The sequence below is a fragment of the Mobula birostris genome, chromosome 9, assembly GCF_030028105.1.
Source record: "Mobula birostris isolate sMobBir1 chromosome 9, sMobBir1.hap1, whole genome shotgun sequence".
NCBI classification, from domain to species: Eukaryota; Metazoa; Chordata; class Chondrichthyes; order Myliobatiformes; family Myliobatidae; genus Mobula; species Mobula birostris.
The window spans coordinates 150,585,063-150,608,898 of NC_092378.1; the positions used below are offsets into that span (position 1 = coordinate 150,585,063).

Consider the following 23,836-nt stretch of genomic DNA (forward strand, 5'->3'; position numbering starts at 1 on the left):
TTTGTTGAATGTTATTTCTTCCCAACCCAAGGTAAGCACAAATTACTCAGTAAGGCCATTTAAACTCAATAAAACATTTACTGTAAGTCTGGCTCTCTGTAGATCAGCTAGAAGTGATTTCAATGAAGCTTATGAAAAGATTCTTTGAAATTGTTATTCCAGTAAGGGAAAAAAAATGGTTCTCTTTTTGCTCTCTGTATTCCAACAGATACTCTTGCAACATAACCTTGAAACAAAATAATGAACCTCTTTCCAGCAATAAGACAATTGTGAAAGAGTTACTTAATTTGTTGATCAAGATCTATACCAGAAAAGAGTGCCTGCAGAATTTTTCCAGGAGGCTTGTGCCCAAGCTGGGAAATGGCAAATGTTGGAAAGAGTCTGTAGCAAGAGGGCAATGCACCACAGGTCAGTCAGCATCTGAAGGTAGGATCAGGCATACAAAGTGACACACACACACACACACAAAATGCTGAAGGAACTCGGGTCAGGCAGCATCGATGAAGAGGAATAAACAGTCAATGTTTCAGGCCAAGTTCCTTCATCAGAACTGGAAAGGCAGGAAGAAAGAAGCAGATTAAGATGGTGGTGGTGGAGGGAAGAGGAAGTAATACAAGCTGGCAGGCAATAGATGAGACCAGGTGAGGTGGAGAGAGGCGATGAAGTAAGAAGCTGGGATGTGATCGGTGGAAGGGGTGAAGAAGGAATCTGATAGGAGAGTGGACTATGGCAGCAAGGAGAGGAGGAGGGGAACCAGATGAAGGTGATAGGTAGGTGAGGAGAAGAGAATGGGAGCCAGAATGGAGAATGGAAAAAGAGGGAAGGGAGTAAAAGTTGCCAGAATTATCAATGTCATGAGCAGAGACCCTTCAACAGGACAAAGTCTCATTTATTCCTCTCCACAGACCTGCTGAGTTCCTCCATCATTGTGCGTGTCTTATTCCAATTTCTGTAATGCCTTTCACTACTGCAAATGATCCCAAAAATTTCTGTAATTCACAAATTACCTTTTGAAGTAACGAGTGAAGGTGTACACAACAAGCTCTCTTACAACAGTACACTAACTGACAGATCTACTTTTTAAAACATTGACAGATCAGCTAGAAACCAGGTCACTGAGATCTCCCCTGCTCTTCAAATACACTATTGTGGAATCTTACAAGTCCACTTGAGGGATGAAAAAGATCTCAGAATCACCCATTACTGTGGTGTGGTGCAGTATCCGGCTGGACTTTGTGCTCAGGTCTCTGGTGTGGTTCCTGTACCTGGGACCATTGACTCAACGCAGAGAATGCTACCTAATGGGACACGGCTGGCAGAGTTACTGAGATATTAAGACACAAAATATCACAATCATTGCTCCTTCCCAAGATGTGAAGATGGGACTGGGAAACCGGTACACTTTTAACCAAATCACAGAAAGTTATCTGTACTAAACAAAAAGGGGCACTTATGTGAATCCTCATGGCGATCAGGAACTAACCAAGCGCTCCCGGCAGGTCTCCAGTGGCAACTTAGTTGCTCCACCGAACGCGTCCACGTTGTTGTCAACCCAGGGAATGACGTTGCCGGCCAGGTTGGCAGAACAGTTGGCTATGCTCCGGATAACATCAGACTTGAGAATGTGGTCCCAGATGTTGAAGTGACTCAGTTCACCAACAAAAGCCTGTGATGCATCGAACCTCCCTCCAACCGAGTCCTGAGGAAGAAGAAAACACATTAACATTCAGGTTTCTACGGCCTCTCCAAACCAGATGACATGTTCGCCCTCACTGAAGTGAGCCTGGGCTTTGGTTTATCACTTGTCTACATTAGGGTGAAGGTTTACAGATTGTCTACATTAGATTTACAAACTGGCTTTATTTGTCACATGCACTTTAGAAGAAGGGGGTATGGTCTCAGAAGATGATGCCCGCCATTCAGGACTGAGATGAGAAGTTTCTTAATGCCAAAAGTTTTAAATCTTTGAAATACTCAATTCCATGAGGCAATAGGTCCCAAGGCAAGATTCAGGGAGACACTATGCCTTATTTCTATTTCTTTGCATAGCAAAATCTTGTAAATTAAAAAGGTATGAACTGGATACTATCTTATCCAGTGGCAGAGTAGATACGAGATTAAATAGCCAACTCTAGCTCCCATTTTTTGAGCTGTTAATAGCTCACCTCTAGGTTCACAATAGCAGCATTTTGAAACGGTCCTCTCTATTTGCCTCCAGCTGCTAAAATCTTATTTTACATAGTAAAAGTTGTGTTTACTTGAGATCTTATTTTGGCTTAAGTTTAAACAATTGAACAGATGTTAAACCCTAATTTAATATTCTATCTTTCTTGACAAAAATACACCTGCTTTCTGATCTTTACAAGTTGAACTTTTTCCATCTGAAGAATTTTTAAACATGCAATACTTCATTATTCATATTTTTCATGTTTTCTTATGACATTGAAAGGGACTATTTGGCCCACCAAGTCACTGCCAGCCCTCAGAGCAATCCCATTCCCCATTTAGTTATGTGATACCCATTCCCTCTCACTACTCCCTGATCTCCTGCTAAACCACCTACACAAAGGATAATAGTTCAAATAATTTAAAGGCACATTATGCTGGTAGCAACTTGTAAGAACAAACTTAACCAATCCTTTCCTCTATAGGAGGGGAACATTCCATCCTTGCCTAATCTGGCCTATGTCACTCCAGACCTATCAATATGATTGGCTTTCCTAAATGGCCCAGTGATCCACCTTGTCCATCTCTAACAAATAAATACAGGCTTGCTCAGTCAAGCTGGTTCTCATACTGACCCAACCCCAGAATATCTTAAATATTTAATACATTAACGTAAATTAAAAACAACTGCAATTTCAACATCAATTCCTCCAGCACTCTGCTCACACTAGTACCATCCATAATTCATGAAGTAGCAGTTTTTAGCCTTGTGTCCATTACATTGGCCACCTTGCCATGTAAAGCAAGGAAGCCAATTGTGTGGCTGTCTGTGGAATATTTTTCTTAATTACAACCGTGAGGATGAAGTATGCCATAAAAGCTTCCTTGCTTTACATGACAAGGTGGCCAATGTAATGGACACAAGGTTAAAAACTGCTACTTCAGGCTAAAACCACTCACATATTCAACCCAAGAAATCTTTCATGTGGAACTTTTTGGAAAGGTTTTGCAGATTTCCAAGTAAACCACTCCAAGTGTTAATTCATCCCTGACTGTTTTAAAAAAAAAAACAACTACCGTAGATACATCACACACCAAATGCTGGAGGAACTCAGGAGGTCAGGCAGCATCCACAGAGTAGAATAACAATCGAGGTTTTGGCCATTAGGGCTCAAAAGGAAAGGGGAAGCCAGGATAAGGTGGGTAGAGGGAATGGCATACAAACTAACAGGTAACAGGTGAGACCAGGTGAGGGGAAAGGTGGGTGGGTGGGAGGGAGAGGGGAAGGGGGAATGAAGTAAGAAGCTAGGAGCTGATAGGTAGAAGAGTTAAAGGTCCAAAGAAGGAGGTAACTAACAGGAGAGGATAGTGGACCTCCAATCCTGATGAAGGGTCTCAGTCCAAAACGTTGACTGTTAATTCTCCTCCATAGATGCTGCCTGACCTGCTGAGTTCCTCCAGAACTGTGTGTGTGTTGCTCAAGATTTTCAGCATCTGCAAAATCCCTCGTGTTTACTTAAAATGTAATATCTTCAAAATACAGAAGAAAACAAGGTGACTTTTTGGGCATGATCTCTTTCACTCAACATTTGCCCATCTTAAGGATCTCCACTGATAGACTCCTCCCCTCCTGATATAGACCTCTCTCCATCATAGGGCTGGGCGGTTATTGGTTGGATGGGACACTTGCCTGTTCCTGGCCCAGGATGAGGACTCCGCCTGCTTTGACTGGGTGCCAAGGAGCCAGGTTCTCTCCTGTGCCACGCAATTGGCCATCTTGATAAGCCTCCCACATGCCATCTCTGGTGGTCCACGTTACACAAATGTGGTGCCACTTGCCATCGTTGATGTCCATAGGCATCTGGGCTACCTGTGGGCGTGATACATTGGATAAGGTCAGTGGTTCCGAACTCAGCCTCCACAGACACTGCCTGGCTCACCAGCAACCCATTTGATTCCTTGTCTAGCTTGCAAATTAAAACCCTTTGTGGTGTTTTTGCCTGAAATAAAGTCATATTAAAGTTTGGGTAGTGCAGTGGCTCCAGTGACCAAGAAGCATTGTTTTGGGCCAAAGCATTGTCAAAGAGATAAGTTTTACGGTGGTGAGTTACAAAAAACCAGAACAGGTCACAAAGTCAGGGAGATTGGGTAGAGTTCCAGAACTCAGGGCCGAGGCAGCAAAATGCCAGAGAAACTTTTAATCAGGCAGTACCTCAGCAAACGGTGATTGTTGATTAGAATATAGAATATAATAGGCCTTATGGCCCACGAATTTGTGCCAGACTTTTAACCTACTCCGAGATCAATCTAATGCTTCCCTCCCACACGGTCCTCCATTTTACTTTCATCCATGTGCCTCTTAAATGCCCCCAGTGTATCTGCCTCTACCACCAGCATGTGCCACATACCCAGCACTCTGTAAAAACACCTGCTTCTGACATCCTCCCCTATGGTGGTGGTCCGTCGTGTCTGACGATTACAGGAGACCGGTGCAGGAGAGTTTTTTAAAGTGGAAAAGGTTGCAATGGGGCAGTTCAACTCTCAACCTCAGAGGTCTGACTCCAGCAGTATGAACAGGCATCATTATCTTGGTCTTCCCTGGTGGCAGTGGATGACCATGACATCTTCTAAGCTTAGTCATAGGAGGAGGCCGGAAACTGGGGTTGAGGAGGAGATAGGAAAAAGGATCAGCCATGGTTGAATGGTGGAGCAGATTCGATGGGCCAGATGGTCCAATTCTGCTCCCATGTCTTATGGTCAAGCCCTTCACTCTCCATGGAACATTGCAGTACAATCTTCCCGGCTGTGGGGTCTCACTGTAGTTCTCACCTGCCCAGTCCGCCTGAGCTGACTTCTCATGCTAGGACAGGCATGTCCCCATCTCGCCAGAGTCTGAAACCACCTGGTTTAGCCTGTTTGTCAATGCAGTATGCCAGGGTGCTGCCGCTGTCACAAGTGTACGACTATTTGGAGCCACAGGTGAAAGCTGAGTGTCTGATGGTGACCAAAGATGAGAGAACTGTCCAGAAATGGACAAAAGCCCCTTTACCAGAAGTGTGCTACCCCTATGTGTGGGCACATGGCCAAGTGGTTAAGGCATTGGACTAGCGACCTGAAGGTTGAGAGTTCGAGCAAGGCACTTAACCACACATTACTCTGCGACGACACTGGTGCCAAGCTGTATGGGTCCTAATGCCCTTCCCTTGGACAACATTGGTGTCATGGAGAGGGGAGACTTGCAGCATGGGCAACTGCTGGTCTTCCATACAACCTTGCCCAGGCCTGCGCCCTGGAGAGTGAAGACTTTCCAGGCACAGATCCATGGTCTCGCAAGACTAACGGATGCTACCCCTATACTTTCCTCTAAACACTTCATATATTCCTAATGTACCTGCCTCTACCACCACCCTGGCAAGAGTAATCATCTCAGCTGCCTTTCTTAAGAGATGAGTTCTCACATCAAGGTGAGCAAAACCAGTTAAAAGCATCCAGGCCCACGCCAGCAAAACCACCTCTGGCATCTCCCAAAGTTCTGACACTCCCCCATAGTCCTCAGCTGCCAACCGATCAACAGCAAGGTAGTCAGCAGCTGTTAATGATTGCAGACATCCCACCTCTCCCGGCAGTTCTGGGAGTCTCCTGCATATTAATAGTGGTGCCCTGATGCCCGCAAATTATATACAATAACATGGAAATCAATTTTTTTGAGAGCGAGCGAAAGCAAGCGAGAGCGCTTGAGAGTATGCGAGGGACAGAGAGAGCGTGCGCACGTGCGCGCGCCATGGGACAGAGTGTTCCAAAAAATATAAAACGTACGTCACCCCAGACTACACTAAAGTGTACCCCTGCCTAATAGGGGTCAAAATAATGACAGTGTTGCTCGCTGTGCTGTTTGCAACAGTGACTTTTCTATTGCCCATGGTGGGTTAAGACTGTAAAAGACATGTTGAGGTGAGTTTAACAGGTGTCATTCATTCACTAGCACAGCTAATGTTATTTAAACTAGCTGGCTAGCTGCTAAGGAGCTACTCTATTGCAGACATCCCACCTCTCCTGGAAGTCTCCCACAAATTGATGGTGCTACCTCCCTGAAATGAATTTTTGCAGGGTGGGGTGTCTGTGACTGGCTGAGAAGCAATACACACCTTGTCATTAATGAGTAATTCGATTGCATTCTTTCCCCAGTCAATAAGCACAATTTCATTTGACTGCCCAGTCACAGCATAGGAGAATGGTGTTCCGATACTGGATGACAGTCTGGATCGAATCCACATGCAGATGGTGAAGGCGTACATTTCAGGAAGACTCTTCTTAATCTTAGCATACAGGTAGTTCGTTTGTAAAGGCATTGATACCTTGAAATCGTCGGGCGAGTTAAAACCGCTGCTCTCTGTGGAGAACAAGACAATAAGCAAAGAACGATTTACACATTAAAGGATATTGAACAAGTTGTTTTGTATGGATTTTGTTTAAAGAAACAAAGTAGTATTTCAGGAGAAATGTAGAAAAAGATTGAAGCCCGAAGTCTGACCAGAAGTCAAATGGTCAAGGCCCAACGGTGAATCTCTATGGGTCTGCTGGGGAAGATGGGGCCCAGTGTCTGCGAAATGATGGAAGCTGGAGGCTAGTACAATCTGTCCTGGGGTTAGAAGATGGTGTGGTGTGTGGGTAAGTGGCAGAGAGGGAATGGGTGGGGGGGGGGGGGGGAGTATACGCTAGGCCGGGTCCTGCTGAAGATTCTCGGCCTGAAACGTCAACTGTCCAGTTTCCCACAGATGCTGCCTGGCCTGCTGAGTTCCTCCAGCATTTTGTGTGTGTTACTTGGATTTCCAGCATCTGCAGACTTCCTCTTGCTTGTTTTGCTGTTGCTGCCCTGTTGCTTGCTGTGAACTGCGCTGTTTTGCCAACCATTGTGGGCATGCTATGTTGGCGCAAGAATGTATGGCGACACATGCAGGCTGGGTTCTCTGGTTCAAAAACACATCTTTGGGTGTGTTGGTTGTTATCCAAACGATGTATTTCACTGCACATTTCCATGTACATGTGATAAATAAATCTGAATCTGATGTTTAAAGTTGGAGGCCTGATACCTGTGAGCAGGAGTCTCCAGACCTGCCCTGGGCTTGGGGCCAGTTTTGTGTGTGAATGGGTGGGTGAGAGAGAAAGGAGCTCTCCTTCACTCCAGAAAGTTAACCACATTACTTTGTAGAGACCCACCATTGACCTGAACTGGCATAGAGAGTGCCAAACATTTCATTTATTAATTTGGCAAAGGAGGACATTACAGCAAAATCAGAATTTTATTACCCAGCATAATTGGTAGAAGCTGCTCTTGTACCTGGATGTCAAGGTGGCATCGAGCTGTGGACTCCATCAAGATGTCACAGACGTAGTTGTCTTTATTTGGTACATAGGGACGGTTTGGGGGATAGCGAGGAGTGTTAGAGCTCAGGTTGGGGTTTAGAGTCAGCGATGTGGGACAGGTGGCAGAGAAGGAATGCCAGAGGTCAGGAGGTGGAACAGTTGCAGACACCCAGCCCTGAGACACCAGGCAAAGTAATTTGATTCCAGACAATTAGTTTATTGATCATTACAGAACACCTCTCTGGTACTTCCTGCTCCCTCCCCTCTTCCTTCCCCTTTTCCCAACCATGAATCCACTCTCCCTGACCCCTTCCCATTCTCAGACCACAATAGAGACCCATATCAGAATCAGGTTTATCATCGCCCACATACGTCATGAAATTTGTTTTTTTTTGTGGCAGCAGTACAGTGCAATACATAAAGTTAAACATACATATATTTCTTACTATAATGTATTGAATAATGTCAGTGATAATAAATTGATTCTGATTCGGATTCGGGGTTAAGATGATGTTCTTGCTTCTGACTGTGGTACTGCATTGTAGATATATTTTGCATGAGGCTTTTAAAATTTTATTTCATCCAATAGTTTTCAAAGATTAAGAGTTTTCTTTAACTTTGTAATTAAAAAACTGATTCTCAGTCCAACTATACATTATTGTAAAGTAATACAAGAGTCAGCCATCAGTTTTGTCTGCTTCATACCTTTCTCCAGCTCAGTAACCCTTTCGTGCAAAGCATTGAGTACTGACTCGGTCTTGTGACGGTGTGCCGCCGTCTCATTCAGAAGCAGGTACTTCTCATCTTCAAGTTCAGAGACTTTGTTCAGGAGCTGACTTTCCAGTTCCCCGAGCTTCCTCTGAAGCTGCTCTCGGAGCTCGCTGGGCAAAACCTGGTTGGAGAGATTGGGACGCGTCTGTTGCTGTTGCAATACAAAAAGAAAAGACAGAACTTAAACCTCAAGGAGCTGACACGTGGTCAATAAACTCTGAAGTATGGATTACGAGCTAACGTGGTGTTTTGTTTGTTCATTATTGTTCATTGATTGCTGTACTCAAGTCAACCTCCCAAGAGAGTCCATGAAGTCACATTGCTCTATTGACTTGCCAAAGGTTATTTTTACCACTGCAATCTAATAATTTGAGAAAAACATTCTGAAAGTACTGTGTTCCTCTAGGCAGACAGAATGCGCTCAATTGCAAGCACGCTGCAGGCAGATTTCTTACGTATTAGTACACAGTGATCACCAATTTTGATGGGGACGACTTCTTTTATTAGAACAGGCTAGGAGTGTGTGTTTACCTATGAACAGCCAGCTCCATAATAACACACCATTCTACTATTTTACCATTGTGGTGTGTCCCTTTGGAATGTATAGCACTGTGCAATAATCTTAGGTGTATGTATATGTGTGTGTGTATATATTATATATCTAGGGAGCCTCAGAGTTTTGAACAGTACTTACTAATTTTATGTATTCCAAAGCAATGCACCAGCCGCCCCCCCCCAAAAAAAAACAGATTTCATGATACATGTGAGTGATGATGAAGCTGATGCTATTATGGGTCTCTATTGTGGACTGAGAGTGGGAAGGGGACAGGGAGAGGAGCGGGAAGCACCAGAGAGACATTCTGAAATGACCAATGAACCAATTGTTTGGAATCAAATAACCTTGCCTGGTGTACAAGAGAGACGGGATACACTTGAACTGCAAGGGGACCAATATCCTTTCAGGGAGGTTTGTTAGTGCTATTGGGGAGGCTTTAAACTAGATTTGCAGGGGGATGGGAACCAGAGTACCAGCACTGACAGTGGGGCTGGGGTGAAAATAAATGATGTTAAAAGTTCAAGCAAAGCCGCTAATAGAAAGGTTGTGAGTGGTGGTAAAAATCTTCTGAGGTGTATATACTTCAATGCTAGGAGTATTGCGGGGAAGGCAGACGAGTTGAGGGCGTGGATTGACACGTGAAACTTGGCTACAGGAGGGGCAGGACTGGCAGCTTAATATTCCAGGGTTCCGATGTTTCAGATGTGATCGAGGCAGAGGAATGAAAGGTGGGGGAGTAGCATTGCTTGTCAGGGAAAATGTTACAGCAGTGCTCAGGCAGGACAGATTAGAGGGCTTGTCTACTGAGTCCTTATGGTTGGAGCTGGAAACAGGAAAGGTATGGCCACATTAGTGGGGTTGTATTATAGACCACCCAATAGTCAGCGAGAATTGGAGGAGCAAATCTGCAGAGAGATAGCAGGCAACTGCAGGAAACAAAGTTGTGGTGGTAGGGGATTTTAATTTTCCTCATATTGATTGGGACTCCCATACTGTTAGGGGTCTAGATGGGTTAGAGCTTGTAAAATGTGTTCAGGAAAGTTTTCTAAATCAATATATAGAGGTACCAACTAGAGGGAATGCAATATTAGATCTCCTACTAGGAAATGAGTTAGGACAAGTGACGGAAGTGTGTGTAGGGGAGCACTTTGGTTCCAGTATTCATAACACCATTAGTTTCAAATTGATCATGGATAAAGATAGATCTGGTCCTAGGGTTGAGGTTCTAAACTGGAAGAAGGCCAAATTTGAAGAAATGAGAAAGGATCTAAAAGGAGTGGATTGGGACAGGTTGTTCTCTGGTAAGGATGTGATCGGTAAGTAGGAAGCCTTCAAAGGAGAAATTTTGAGAGTATAGAGCTTGTACATTCCTGTCAGGATTAAAGGCAAAATGAATAGGAATAAGGAACCTTGGTTCTCAGGGGATATTGCAACTCTGATAAAGAAGAAGAGGGAGTTGTATGACATGTATGGGAAACAGAGAGTAAATAAAGTGCTTGAGGAGTATAAAAAGTGCAAGAAAATACTTAAGAAAGAAATCAGGAGGGCTAAAAGACATGAGGTTGCCTTGGCAGTCAAATTGAAGGATAATCCAAAGAGCTTTTACAGGTATATTAAGAGTAAAAGGATTGTAAGGGATAAAATTGGTCCTCTTGAAGATCAGAATGGTCGGCTATGGGCGGAACCAAAAGAAATGGGGGAGATCTTAAATGGGTTTTTTTACATTTGTATTTACTAAGGAAACTGGCATGAAGTCTATGGAATTAAGGGAAACAAGTAGTGAGATCATGGAAACTGTACAAATTGAAAAGGAGGAGGTGCTTGCTATCTTGAGGCAAATTAAGTGGATAAATCCCCAAGACCTGACAGGGTATTCCCTCGGACCTTGAAGGAGACAAATGTTGAAATTGCAGGGGCCCTGGCAGATATATTTAAAATGTCGGCGTCTACGGGTGAGGTGCCGGAGGATTGGAGAATGGCTCATGTTGTTCCGTTGTTTAAAAAAGGATCAAAAAGTAATCCAGGAAATTATAGGCCGGTATGTTTGACGTCGGTAGTGGGTAAGTTATTGGAGGGAGTACTAAGACACAGAATCTACAAGCATTTGGATAGACAGGGACTTATCAGGGAAAGTCAACGTGGCTTTGTGCGTGGTAGGTCATGTTCGACCAATCTATCGGAGTTTTTCGAGGAGGTTACCAGGAAAGTGGATGAACGGAAGGCAGTGGATGTTGTCTACATGGACTTCAGTAAGGCCTTTGACAAGGTCCTGCATGGGACGTTAGTTAGGAAAATTCAATCACTAGGTATACATGGAGAGGTGGTAAATTGGATTAGACATTGGCTCAATGGAAGAAGCCAAAGAGTGGTGGTAGAGAATTGCTTCTCTGAGTGGAGGCCTGTGACTAGTGGTGTGCCACAGGGATCAGTGCTGGGCCCATTGTTATTTGTCATCTATATCAATGATCTGGATGATAATGTGGTAAACTGGATCAGCAAATTTGCTGATGATACAAAGATTGGAGGTGTAGTGGGCAGTGAGGAAGGTTTTCAAAGCTTGCAGAGGGATTTGGACCAGCTGGAAAAATGGGCTGAAAAATGGCAGATGGCGTTTAATACAGACAAGTGTGAGGTATTGCACTTTGGAAGGACAAACCAAGGTAAAACATACAGGGTAGATGGTAAGGCACTGAGGAGTGCAGTGGAACAGAGGGATCTGGGAATACAGATACAAAATTCCCTAAAAGTGGTGTCACAGGTAGATAGAGTCGTAAAGAGAGCTTTTGGTACATTGGCCTTTATTAATCAAAGTATTGAGTATAAGAGCTGGAATGTTATGATGAGGTTGTATAAGGCATTGGGGCATTGGTAAGGCTGAACCTGGAGTATTGTGTTCAGTTTTGGTCACCAAATTACAGGAAGGATATAAATAAGGTTGAAAGAGTGCAGAGAAGGTTTACAAGGATGTTGCTGGGACTTGAGAAACTCAGTTACAGAGAAAGGTTGAATAGGTTAGGACTTTATTCCCTGGAGCGTAGAAGAATGAGGGGAGATTTGATAGAGGTATATAAAATTATGATGGGTATAGATAGAATGAATGCAAGCAGGCTTTTTCCACTGAGGCAAGGAGAGAAAAAAACCAGAGGACATGGGTTAAGAGTGAAGGGGGAAAGTTTAAAGGGAACATTGGGGGGGGGCGCTTCTTCACACACAGTGGTGGGAGTGTGGAATGAGCTGCCAGACGAGGTGGTAAATGTGGGTTCTTTTTTAACATTTAAGAATAAATTGGACAGATACATGGATGGGAGGTGTATGGAGGGATATGGTCCATGTGCAGGTCAGAGGGACTAGGCAGAAAATGGTTCAGCACAGCCAAGAAGGACCAAGAGGCCTGTTTCTGTGCTGTAGTTTTTCTATGGTTTCTATGGCTGGGTGTACCTGCACCTGCATCATCCGCTGGACGGGTCTGGTCACAGAACACTGAGGCTGTCTACAAGAAGGGTCAGAGCCGTCTCTATTTCCTGAGGAGACTGAGGTCCTTTAACATCTGCCAGATGATGCTGAGGATGTTCTATGAGTCTGTGGTGGCCAGTGCGATCATGATTGCTGTTGTGTGCTGGGGCAGCAGGCTGAGGGTAGCAGACACCAACAGAATCAACAAACTCATTTGTAAGGCCAGTGATGTTGTGGGGATGGAACTGGACTCTCTGACGGTGGTATCTGAAAAGAGGATGCTGTCCAAGTTGCATGCCATCTTGGTCAATGTCTCCCATCCACTAGATAATGTACTGGTTGGGCACAGGAGTACATTCAGCCAGAGACTCATTCCACCGAGATGCAACACAGAGCGTCATAGGAAGTCATTCCTGCCTGTGGCCATCAAACTTTACAACTCCTCCCTTGGAGGGTCAGACACCCTGAGCCAATAGGCTGGTCCCGGACTTATTTCCTGGCATAATTTACATATTACTGCTTAATTATTTATGGTTTTATTAATATTTAATTATTTATGGTGCAACTGTAACAAAAACCAATTTCCCTCCGGATCAATAAAGTATGACAATGACTATGACTATCCCCACCCCCCAGCACTTCTCCTCTGCCACCTGTCCCACATTGCTTCACCTCCATCCTCACCATTCCCAACATCCCTTGCTCCTGCCAGATTTACAAACTCGCTCTCCGCTCCATGTTGACAAATACAGTACCGTGCAAAAGTCTTAGGCTCCCTAACTATATACACGCACAGGGCTATAGCTATTGGAGCTCATGTTGCATTCTTAACTACAATATTCCATCCTTGTCAACCTCATCCCTCATCAAGGACTCTACAAGTCACATTCTCTCTATTTATTATTGTATTTGCAGAGATCGTCTTCTGATTCACATCATTTGTTTGCAAGTCCTTGTGTGTAGTTTTCATCCCATTGATTCTATGGTATTTCTTTGTTCTGTGAACGCTTGCAAGAAAATGAATCTCAAAGGAGCACTCAGATTGGTGACGTACTGTATGTATGTACTTTAAAAATAAATTTACTTTGAACTTTGCTATTGTTAATTGCCTACTCAGCTTTTCTGCACAACATCACATCAAGGAAAACTGGCTGAATGTTTTTATTATTTAGCAATACTGTGCAGAGTAGGCCCTTTCAACCTTTCAAACCTTTCAACCCAGCAATCCCTAACAAACACAATTAACCCTAACCCAATCATAGGACGATCTACAGCGGTCAATTAATCTTCATGGCATGTCTTTGGATTGTGGGTGGAAACCAGAGCATCTGGGGAAAGCACATGCGTTCTGCGGGGTGGACATACTCCTTACAGAGCAGCACTGGGAATGAACTCTGAACTCCAGAATGCCCCAGCTGTATTAGCATCGCACTAACCGCCACACTTCTAAATTCCCAGGTCTTTGATCCATGACTTAAAAAAGGCTTTTTCTTTTAGAAATTAGTATCATGCAATAGATCACAAATACATACTTACCACACTCATTCAAAATTCTGTAAGAATTCATCTCAAAGTCCAACACAGGAAAAATCCCTCTCCACCACAAGAAAACAGCATCTATCAAAGACCCCCACTATCCAGGCCATGCTCTCTTCTTACTGCTGCCATCAAGGAGATACAGAAGCCTTAGGTCCCACACCACCAAGTTCAGGAACAGTTATTACCCTTCAACCACCAGGCTCCTGAACTGGTGTGCACAAGTGCACCTACCCAAACACTGAACCAATTCCACAATCTGACTCACTTAAAGGATTCCACAACTCATGTTCTCAGTAACAGTTATTTCCTTTTCTTTGTATTTGCACAGTTTGTTCCACACTCTCACCTTCCTCCAAGTGAAGTTCTGCCTCATGTTCCCCTTAAACATTTCACCTTTCACCCTTAACCCATGACCTAGAGTTGTAGTCTCTCCCAACCTCAGTGGGGAAAGCCTGCTTGCATTTACCCTATCTATACCCCTCACACTTGTAGGCATTAGGCCTTCAACTTTGAGCAATGGTGGGGTGATGGGGGGGTGGGGTAAAAGATATTTTGATATGGACACATGAAGGCTGAGATTTCTGTGGTCCCTGACTTAAGCTCGATGATGACGTTACAGAGGTGCACATCTCCAAAAGCACAGGTGGGTTAAACAAACTTAAAATAGAAAATGGAGGTACTCAAAGTCTGCAGGAAGGGAAAGGGTTAAAGTTTCAAAAGAATTTATACACCAACATTAAAAGGTTAACTCATTCACTCTCCACTACTAAAGTATTTGTAGCATTTTGTTTTAATTGCAGATTATCCTCCTAAAGAGTAACTGAATTTATTACCCCTCAACCATCAGGCTCCTGAACCAAAGCGGATAACTTCACTCACCTCAACACCAAACTGACTCCACAATCTATAGTCTCACTTTTCAAGTACTCTACAACTCATTCCTAATATTATTTATTGCTTGTTTATTTATTTTTGTATTTGCAGTTTGCCTTTTGTAGCTTGGTTGTTTGTCCATCTTAATGTGTAGCTTTTCGTCGATTCAGTTGCATTGCTTTGTATCTACTGTGAATGCCCTCAAGAAAATGAATCTCAGGATAGTACATGGTGACATATACATACTTTGAACTTTAATTTTGATTTCTACTATCTGTCGTGTTTAAACTACAAAGTGGATTCATGATTAGAGTGGATGGTATTTCCAAAAAGATACTAGCATGGATTAAACCAATGTGCACAAAAAGAAGTGGGAGAAACTTGAAGTCCTGATGAAGGGTGTCAGCCCAAAAGGCTGACTGTTTATTCCTCTCCATAGATGCTGCCTGGCCTGGAGTTCCTCCAGCATGTTGTGTGTGTTGCTCAAGTTTTCCAGCATCTATAGAATCTGTTTAGCATGGACAGAAGATTGACTGATCGGCAGAAGGCAAAGAGTGGGAATAAAGGAGGTCTTTGCCAGTTGGCTCCCAGTGACTAGTAGTGTTCCGCAAGGACCGCTGTTGGGACTACTTTTCACATTATATGTTAGCAACCTGGCTAATGGAATTTGTGGTCAAGTTTGCAGAGATTGGTGGAGAGGCAAGTAATGTTGAGGAAGTCTGCAAAAAGAATTGGACAGATAAGGAGAATGGACAAAGAAATTACTAATGGAATACAGTGCAGGGAAGTGTATGGTCAAGCACTTTGATTGAAGAAATAAAGGCGTAGACTAGTTTCTAAACAGAGAGAAAATTCAGAAATCAGAGGTTTAAATGTACTTGAGTGTTCGTGCATGATTCCCTAAAGGTTAACTTGCAGACTGCATTTGCCTTCCTTGCTACTGACTCAATGGTAGCATTCATTTCAAGACTAGAATATAAAAGCAAAGATGAAATGATGAGGTTTTATAAGGCATTAGTCAGACCACAGTGGGAGCATTTCTGGCCCCACATCGAAGAAAGGATTGGAGGCGGTCCAAAGGAGTTTTACGAGAATGATAGGGTTAACATGTGAGGAGCTTTTGATGGCTCTGGGACTGTGTTCACCAGAGTTTAGAAGAATGGGGGTGAATCTCATTGATACTATTCAAACATTGAAAGCCCCAGACAGAGTGGAGTTGAGAGATTGTTTCTGATAGTGGGGGAGTCTAGGACCAGAGGGCACAGACTCAGAATGCAAGAACATACCTTTAGAATAGAGATGCGGAGGAATTTCCCTAGCCGGAGTGTGGTGAAGCTGCAAAATTCATCTCCACAGACAGCTGTGGAGATCAAGTCAGTGGGCACATTTCAGAAAGAGTAAGATGAGGGAACCGCCCAGGACATGCCCTCTTCTCTTTACCACCACCAGGAAGGAGGTACAGAAGCCTGAAGGCACACACTCAGTGATTCAGGAACAGCATCTTCCCCACTGCCATCCGATTACTGAACAGACATTGAACCCAGTTACACTACCTCACTACATTTTTTTTAATTTGTTTTTTTGCACTAATTATTCAATTTAACTATTTAATATATATAATTACTGGAATTGATTTTTTTCTATATTTATCATGAACTGGTGGCCCTTTGTACACTGTACTGCTGCCGCAAAGTTAAACATTTCATGTCCTATGCCAGTGATATTAAACCTGATCTGATTCTGATATTTGAAGCAGGGGTTGATAGGTTCCTGATTAGTCAGGGCAACATTTTGCAATGTAGGCACTGTTGTAGCATTGAAAATATAGTCAATTTCAACAACATGACAAACAATATTGATTGAGGTAAACATTGGCCAGGACTTTGCAGACAATTCACTTCAAACTACTTTACACCCATCTTACACAGTAGAAGAGGAATCATTGTCCTATCCAAAAAAAACAGCAACTACAATAATGTAGCACACAAAATGCTGGAGGAGCTCAGCAGGTCAGGCAGCATCTATGGAGAGGAATAAACAGTCAATGTTTCGGGCTGAGACCCTTCATCAGGACTGAAAAGGAAGGGGGCAGAAGCTAAAATGAGAGGGGTGGGGGAGATGGTGCATATGTAGTAAGCTGATTGGTGAGACCAGATGAGGGAGTTTCTCTCTGATCTCACCAGCGTCAGCCTACACACCATCAAGGACATATAAACAGAGAGGTGCTGGAGAAGGGCCAGGAGCATCATGGAGGATCCCACCCACCCTGCTCATAAACTGCTTGTCCCACTCCCATCAGGGAGGAGGCTATGTAGCATCCACGCCAGGACGACCAGATTCTAGAAGAGTTACTTTCCCCAAGCAGTAAGGCTGATCAACACCTCCACTCACTAACCCACCCCTCCACACCCCCAACCACCACTGCTTTATCATTTCCTGTCTGTCACCTCATGTATAGACACCCCTGTGCCTAGTGTCACTTTATGGACATGTAAACCATTCATACAAGTTATCTTGTGCATTTAAATCATTGTGTTATCTTGTTTTGTGCTGCATCAGATCTGGATGAACAATTATTCCATTCTTCTTTACGCTTGTGTACTGGAAGTGACAATAAGCAATCTTGAAGTCCTTTCTCTTTCCCTTTCTCCCATGGTCTACTGTTCCTTCCTATCAGATTCCTTCTTCAGCCTTTTACCACCTGTCACCTCCCAGCTTCTTACTCCATTCCTCCCACCGTCCTTCCTTCCCCTCCCGACCTGCTCTCATCTATCTCCTGCCTCCCTCCCCCCCACCTTATTCCACTTTTCCCCGCCCCCACCTTTCCCGTCCCAATGAAAGGCCTCCTCCTGAAATGTTGACTGTTCATTCCCCTCTATAGACACTGTCTGATTTGCTGAGTTCCTCTATCATGCGTGTTGCTCGTGATTTCCAGCATCTGCAGAATCTCTTGTGTTTATAATATTGCAGTGTTCCCTTTAAGTTTAATCTTATTTTCATGATCTTCTATCTGGATGGTAGACTTGCCCTACAGCTTTTTAACTCAGCCAACAAGCAGCTGAATTGAACCCATAACTAGTGATGGGAACATATAATGGACAAGGGCATTAAGGTGGCCCACTGTTCCCCAGAGAAAATCCCCATTGAAACAGCATGTAATACTTGGTGAATGTGATTGTTCCTACAGTTAAAGAACTACTCATCCTCCCTCCCTCTGGTTTCCTGCTTCCTTATATTTCTCCCATGGTCTACTGTCCTCTCCAATCAGATTCCTCCTTCTTCAGCCTTTTACCTCTTCCCCCTATCACATCCCAGCTTATTACTTCATTCCCCTCCAACATTCACACACCTTCCCCCTCACCTGGTCTCACCTATCACCTGCCAGCTTGTACTCCTCTCGTCATCTTATTCTGCCCCCTGCTCCATTCCTTTCCAGTCCTGATGAAGCACCTCAGCCCAAAATGTCAACTGCTGGCAGAGGAGGAGTGCCAGGGGTGGGGTTGGCACGGGTGCAGACACACCCAGCCCTGAGATGCCAGGCAAAGTTACTTGATTCCAAACAATTGGTTTATTGATCATTTCAGAATGTCTCTCTAGTGCTTCTCTCCCCCCTCCCTTCCCTTTTTCCCCCAACCATGATTCCCCTCTCCCTGCCCCCTTCCAATTCTCAGTCCACAGTAGAGACCCATTCAGAATACCCCTTATAGACACTCCCTGACTTGCTAAGTTCTTCTAGGTTTTTGTGAACATTGCTCAAGGTTGCCAGCATCTGCAGAATCTCTTGTGTTTATAATAACGCACGATTCCCTTAAGTTTAATCTTATTTTCACGCTCTTATATCTGGATGGTAGATGTTCTAACTCAGGCAGCTGAACAGAACCATAACTAACGGCAGATGAGTGATTATGTTATGCACCCCTTTATTAGATTACGATAGTTAGATAGCCCAATCTAACAAAAATCTAATTATTCAATGCCTTTTGGCTTTCTATATGAAATATTTTAATCATAAAATTGGTTAGTGTACAAAAGTGCCCTTCATGTAATTAATCAGTCTTTTAAAAATACCTTGAAGAAAGTAGGAGATTAAGTGTGGACTGAGCAGTCTATTAAAGTAGATTAAATCAATCTATTCTCAGTTAAATGAGAGCACTCGGTGTTCAGTTTGTATGAATTTACCAAGTAATATATAAAATTTCATTTAATGTTAAAGCTAAATATTTCATTTGACTGTGCTTGTATTCTCATTTACACAGAACATATAATGTTATTTATTACCCCATTAACATCAAGGGGAAGCACACAATGCAACAAGTCAAACATGTTGTACAGAGCAAAAAATTATATTATAGTATTTCGAAGTACAATAGACTATATCGAGGTTATACGAACTTGGGTTTTCTCTCCGGAGCAGCAGAGGGTGTGAGGAGATCTGATAGAGGTTTATAAGATTAGGAGAGGCGTAGATAGAGTAGACGGACAATATCATTTCCTCAGGGTTGAAATGTTTAAAACCAGAGGGCTTGCATTTAAGGTTCAAAGGAAATGTGAGGAGCGAGTTTTTTTAAAAAAACATATTGGGTGCGTGGGGTGGTGGTAGAGGCAGATGCATTAGGGACTCTTAAGTGACATTTAGATAGGCAGATGGATGGGAGGAAAATGGAAGGCATATGGACATTGTGCAGGCAGGAGGGAATAGTCTAGCCGGTCATATAATTAAACGTTTAAGTGGTTGGGCAAAATATTGTGAGCTGAAGGAGTGGGGCCTGTGCTGCGCAGATCTATGCTCTTATAATGTGATGGCTGGATTGAAATTACAACTGAAGAGTTCATTCAAGTTCAGTGAAAGTTCTGTTTGAGAAGTTTTGCTTCTTATATCTGAGGACTACGCATCAAGTGGCGATATCACCCGGGGGCATTGGGGTTGTTGCGCTCCGCTGGGGATGGTGTGACACAGCATCCTGGCTGGAAGCTCTATTGTGGTTGACTGATGATCTCAATTGGCTGGGGGAGTGGGGGGGGGGGGGTCTGGTCTACTTACAAGCATATTCTATGTGGCCGCATTTTACTGATGTTCTATATGTACTTGTCTTGTATGCGTGAGGACCAGGCCTCAAGCCAGGGTGTTGCCAGCAGGGGTGTGGGACAACGTCGAGGCCAATGCGCCCCACCAGGGGTGATGTGGCACTGCATCCACACTGGAGTCGTTGCTGCACCCAGTCTTTGCTTGGCAGGAAGCAGGCTCCATTGTGGTCAACTGCAGATTGATTGTACGCATTTTGGAACTGTTATTATGTGAGTGTAATACCATCTGTGCTTGCTGTCTTGTGTGTGCTTTGCGGTGTGTGTGATGGTTGGCATTGTGCTTTGTCAAGTTAAGTCACTGTTTATGTCATTTCGACCATAACTGCTGGTACAGTATACAGTAAAAACAAGACGTTTTTCAGGACCATGGTGCTACATGAAACAATACAAAAACTACACTGAACTATGTAAAACAACACAAAAACTACAGACCTACCCAGGACTTTATAAAGTGCACAAAACAGTGCAGGCATTACAATAAATAATAAACAAGACAATAGGCACAGTAGAGGGCAGTAGGTTGGTGTCAGTCCAGGCTCTGGGTATTGAGGAGTCTGATGGCTTGGGGGGAGAAACTGTTACATAGTCTGGTCATGAGAGCCCGAATGCTTCGGTGTCTTTTGCCAGATGGCAGGAGGGAGAAGAGTTTGTATGAGGGGTGCGTGGGGTCCTTCATAATGCTGTTTGCTTTGTGGGTGCAGTGCGTGGTGTAAATGTCTGTAATGGCGGGAAGAGAGACCCCGATGATCTTCTTAGCTGACCTCACTATCCACTGCAGGGTCTTGCGATCCGAGGTTGTGCAATTTCCGAACCAGGCAGTGATGCAGCTGCTCAGGATACTCTCAATACAACCTTGACCCCAGAGTAACACTGTCTCGTATATGGTCGAATGACAATTAAACTTGAATTGAAGTCACAAATAATATTTCATTTCGACTAAATGGGCATAAGCTCAGCACACTGAATGATGTGAAGAATTTCTTATCATTTAATGTGTCCATACAGAATAAAATGGTGATCAGAGTTGTTCTTTCATTAAAATGCATATGAACAAAAGATGAAAGACGATGATCTTTAGAGATTAGCTTTGTCACGTGTACATCAAATGTGCTGCCAAACAACCAACGCAGGTCAAATACATGCTGAGGGCAGCCTGCAAGAGTCACCACACTTCCAGTGCCAACAATTTACTATCCCTAACTTACACTCATTTGGAATGTAGGTGGGACGTACGTTCCACATTCCACTGGAGTACCTGGAGGAAGCCCACACAGTCACAGAGCGAACTTATAAGCTTCCTATAGGCAGCGGCAGTAATTGAAACCCCACCTTACAGCTAGTACTGTAAAACATTATGCTAATCTCTACGCCAGTATGCTGCCTTACATAGCACAACTAACTAAAGCAAGAAAAGGCTATTCATTTGCCCCAGCAAAGATAATTTCCATCTCAATGCCTCTTCTCTGCACAAACCCTACATTTCTTGATTCCTTTTCTGTCATATATTTGGAATTCTCTACCCTAGAAGGCTTTGGAGCATCAGGCACTGAACTGATTCAAAATGAGGGCTGATAGATTTCAATACAAGTGACTCAAGGGACATCTGGATAGTGCACAATATTGTCTCCAGCTGTGGTCTCCTCATTATAGGAAGAAGGTGGAAGCTTTAGAAAGTGCAGAGGAGATTTACCAGGACGCTGGCTGGATTAGAGCACGAAATATGAGGAAAGTCTGAGCAAGCTAGGGCTTTTCTCTTTGGAGCGAAGGATGGACGGAGCTGTACAAGATGACAAGAGGCAGAGATCAAGCCGACTTTTTCCCAGAGCAGAAATGGCTAAGAACGGAGGGGAGGGGGGACAATTTTAAGGTGATTGGAGGAATGTATAGGGGAGGAGGGATGTCAGAGGTAGGTTGGTGGGGGCATGGAATACCCTGCCAGGAGTGGTGGTAGAAGCAGATATATTAGGGACATTTACGAAACTCTTAGCTAGGAGGGAAAGGTTAGATTGATCTCGGAGGTTGGCACAATATCAAGAGCCACGGGGCCTGTACTGTACATAGTGGCTCAAGTTCCAAAGGTGTGAGGTGGAAGAATCAGATACTTATGAGCGGCATGAAGAGCCAAATGGCCTAATCCTGTCCATTTATGTTCTTACACCCAAAAGGTCCGATATCCTCTCAACTCCACAGACACTACTTGACCCACTGAGTTGCTGACCTTCTGGGTAAAGAAATCTTTATGTCATTTCTGTCCTGAATGACCGACTGCTTTTGAGACTGTTAACCTCAGTTGTAGATACCAGAGAGAGGGGTGTCAGGAAATATAATCTATGCATCTATCCTACTAATCCCATCATTGTCTACAGATTTCAATAAGATCATTTTTAATCTTTTAACCCCAGAGGCTTTCAGCCCAGGTTTAATCTTTCATGGGATAAACCGTCTCTCAAAGTCCAACCCTACATCTCCATCGTGAAAGGTAGAAGTGGGTAAGGCCGGCCAACAGGGCTCTGGGGAAGCTGTATAAGCCAATCCCTGTACAGTGGATACAATGGATTGCAGAAGCATCAATGAGCTCCAACCATACCATCAGAGGACAATGGAGACAGGAGGTCAGCAATGATTTATGCTCCCACCGGAAGCCAAGGGCCCAACAAACAACAACATAGGATAAAACCCCTCATTCGAAGAATCTAATAACTTTATTGTACCTCCTCTCTTGTAAGTACATCTTTCCCTCGGTTGGGTTATCAGGCGTGTACAAATTACTCCAGCTGTGGTCTCATCAACACCGGATATAATTGCATTAAGGTGTAGATTCATAGAGCTCTACAGAACAGAAACAGGCCCTTCAACCCATCTAGTCCATGCTGAACTGTTACTATGCTGAGTATCATCAACTCACACCTGGACCATAGCCCTCCATAGCCGCGCCCCCCCTCCCATTCATAGGACCCAATTTTTTCCTAAATATTGCAATCGATCCTGCATCCACCGCTTCCACGAGCAATTCATTCCATTCTGTCACCACCTGAGTGAAGAATTTCCTCCTCAGTTCCCCCTAAGTGAAGAAGTTTCCCCTTAAACATTTCAACTTTCACCCTTGACCTTTAATTCTAGTTTCTCCCAACCTCAATGGAAAAAGCCCACTTGCATTTACCCTGTCTATACACCTCATAATTTTGTATATCTCTATTAAGTCTCCACTTTCACTAACACTTCAAGGAATAAAGTCCGCACCTGTTCAAACTTTCCCTACAGCTCATGTTACCTTTACAGGTATATGCAACCAAAGCCCAATCTGCTGCTAACAGCCAGGTCCTGGGAGATGAGGGTCGCTGTGGGAAAGGAGGTTGCAGTTCCCGGATGTGGTGCACACAACCCTACGCCCAGACATTGTACTGTGGTCAACGGAAGACAAGAAGATAATTCTGGTTGAGCTGACTGTGCCGTGGGAGGAGGGATGGGAAGAGGCCCACGAGAGAAAGGCCTTGAAGTACCAGCCCTTACTGCAGGAGTGTAAAGACAAGGGATGGCAGGCATGGTTGTTCCCTGTGGAGATCGGCTGCAGAGGTTTCCCAGCCAAATCAGCATGGCGGTTGTTGTCAGATCTGGGCCTGGACAAAAGGAGCAAAAAACAAGCAGCTTGTAGGATGGGGGAAGAGGCGGAATGAGCCTCTTGTTGGATTTAGAGTAGGCGAGAGGAGGGGAGCTGGAAGCCAGAAGCAGACGGGCAGTGATTTGGTCCATCACTGCCGGCCCACCAACTGGAGAGTGTCGTGGTTAAGGGTCAAAACACTCGGTGAAGGTCGGGAACCACCTGATGACATCCGCTCCTGGCTGAAGGCTAGGGTTACCTTATAAGGTAACTGGAGAATGCACCCTAACAGGTGTATGTAGCAAGCAAGAAAGGACAACATGCCGTTTACCTTGCTTAGTACTTGCATCTTGACATGTAACCTTTCAGTGATTTGTGTACAAGGTACCCAATCCCCTTCAGTCTCACAATATTTTAAATATACTCTGCAT

At 44.0% G+C, this 23,836-nt stretch overlaps 1 protein-coding gene across 1 annotated transcript in view; it reads right to left on the reverse strand.

The window, feature by feature from the left end:
• Window positions 1–1,471: 1,471 nt before the first annotated feature.
• Window positions 1,472–23,836, reverse strand: part of LOC140203491 (neuronal pentraxin-2-like) — a 31,285-nt gene continuing 8,920 nt past the window's right edge. The window contains exons 2-5 of the mRNA XM_072269567.1: window positions 8,236–8,452; window positions 6,312–6,556; window positions 3,857–4,036; window positions 1,472–1,699 (exon numbers count right to left, since the gene is read on the reverse strand). Of these exons, the coding sequence (XP_072125668.1) occupies window positions 1,472–1,699; window positions 3,857–4,036; window positions 6,312–6,556; window positions 8,236–8,452 (870 nt within the window). The remainder of the gene's footprint in view (window positions 1,700–3,856; window positions 4,037–6,311; window positions 6,557–8,235; window positions 8,453–23,836) is intronic.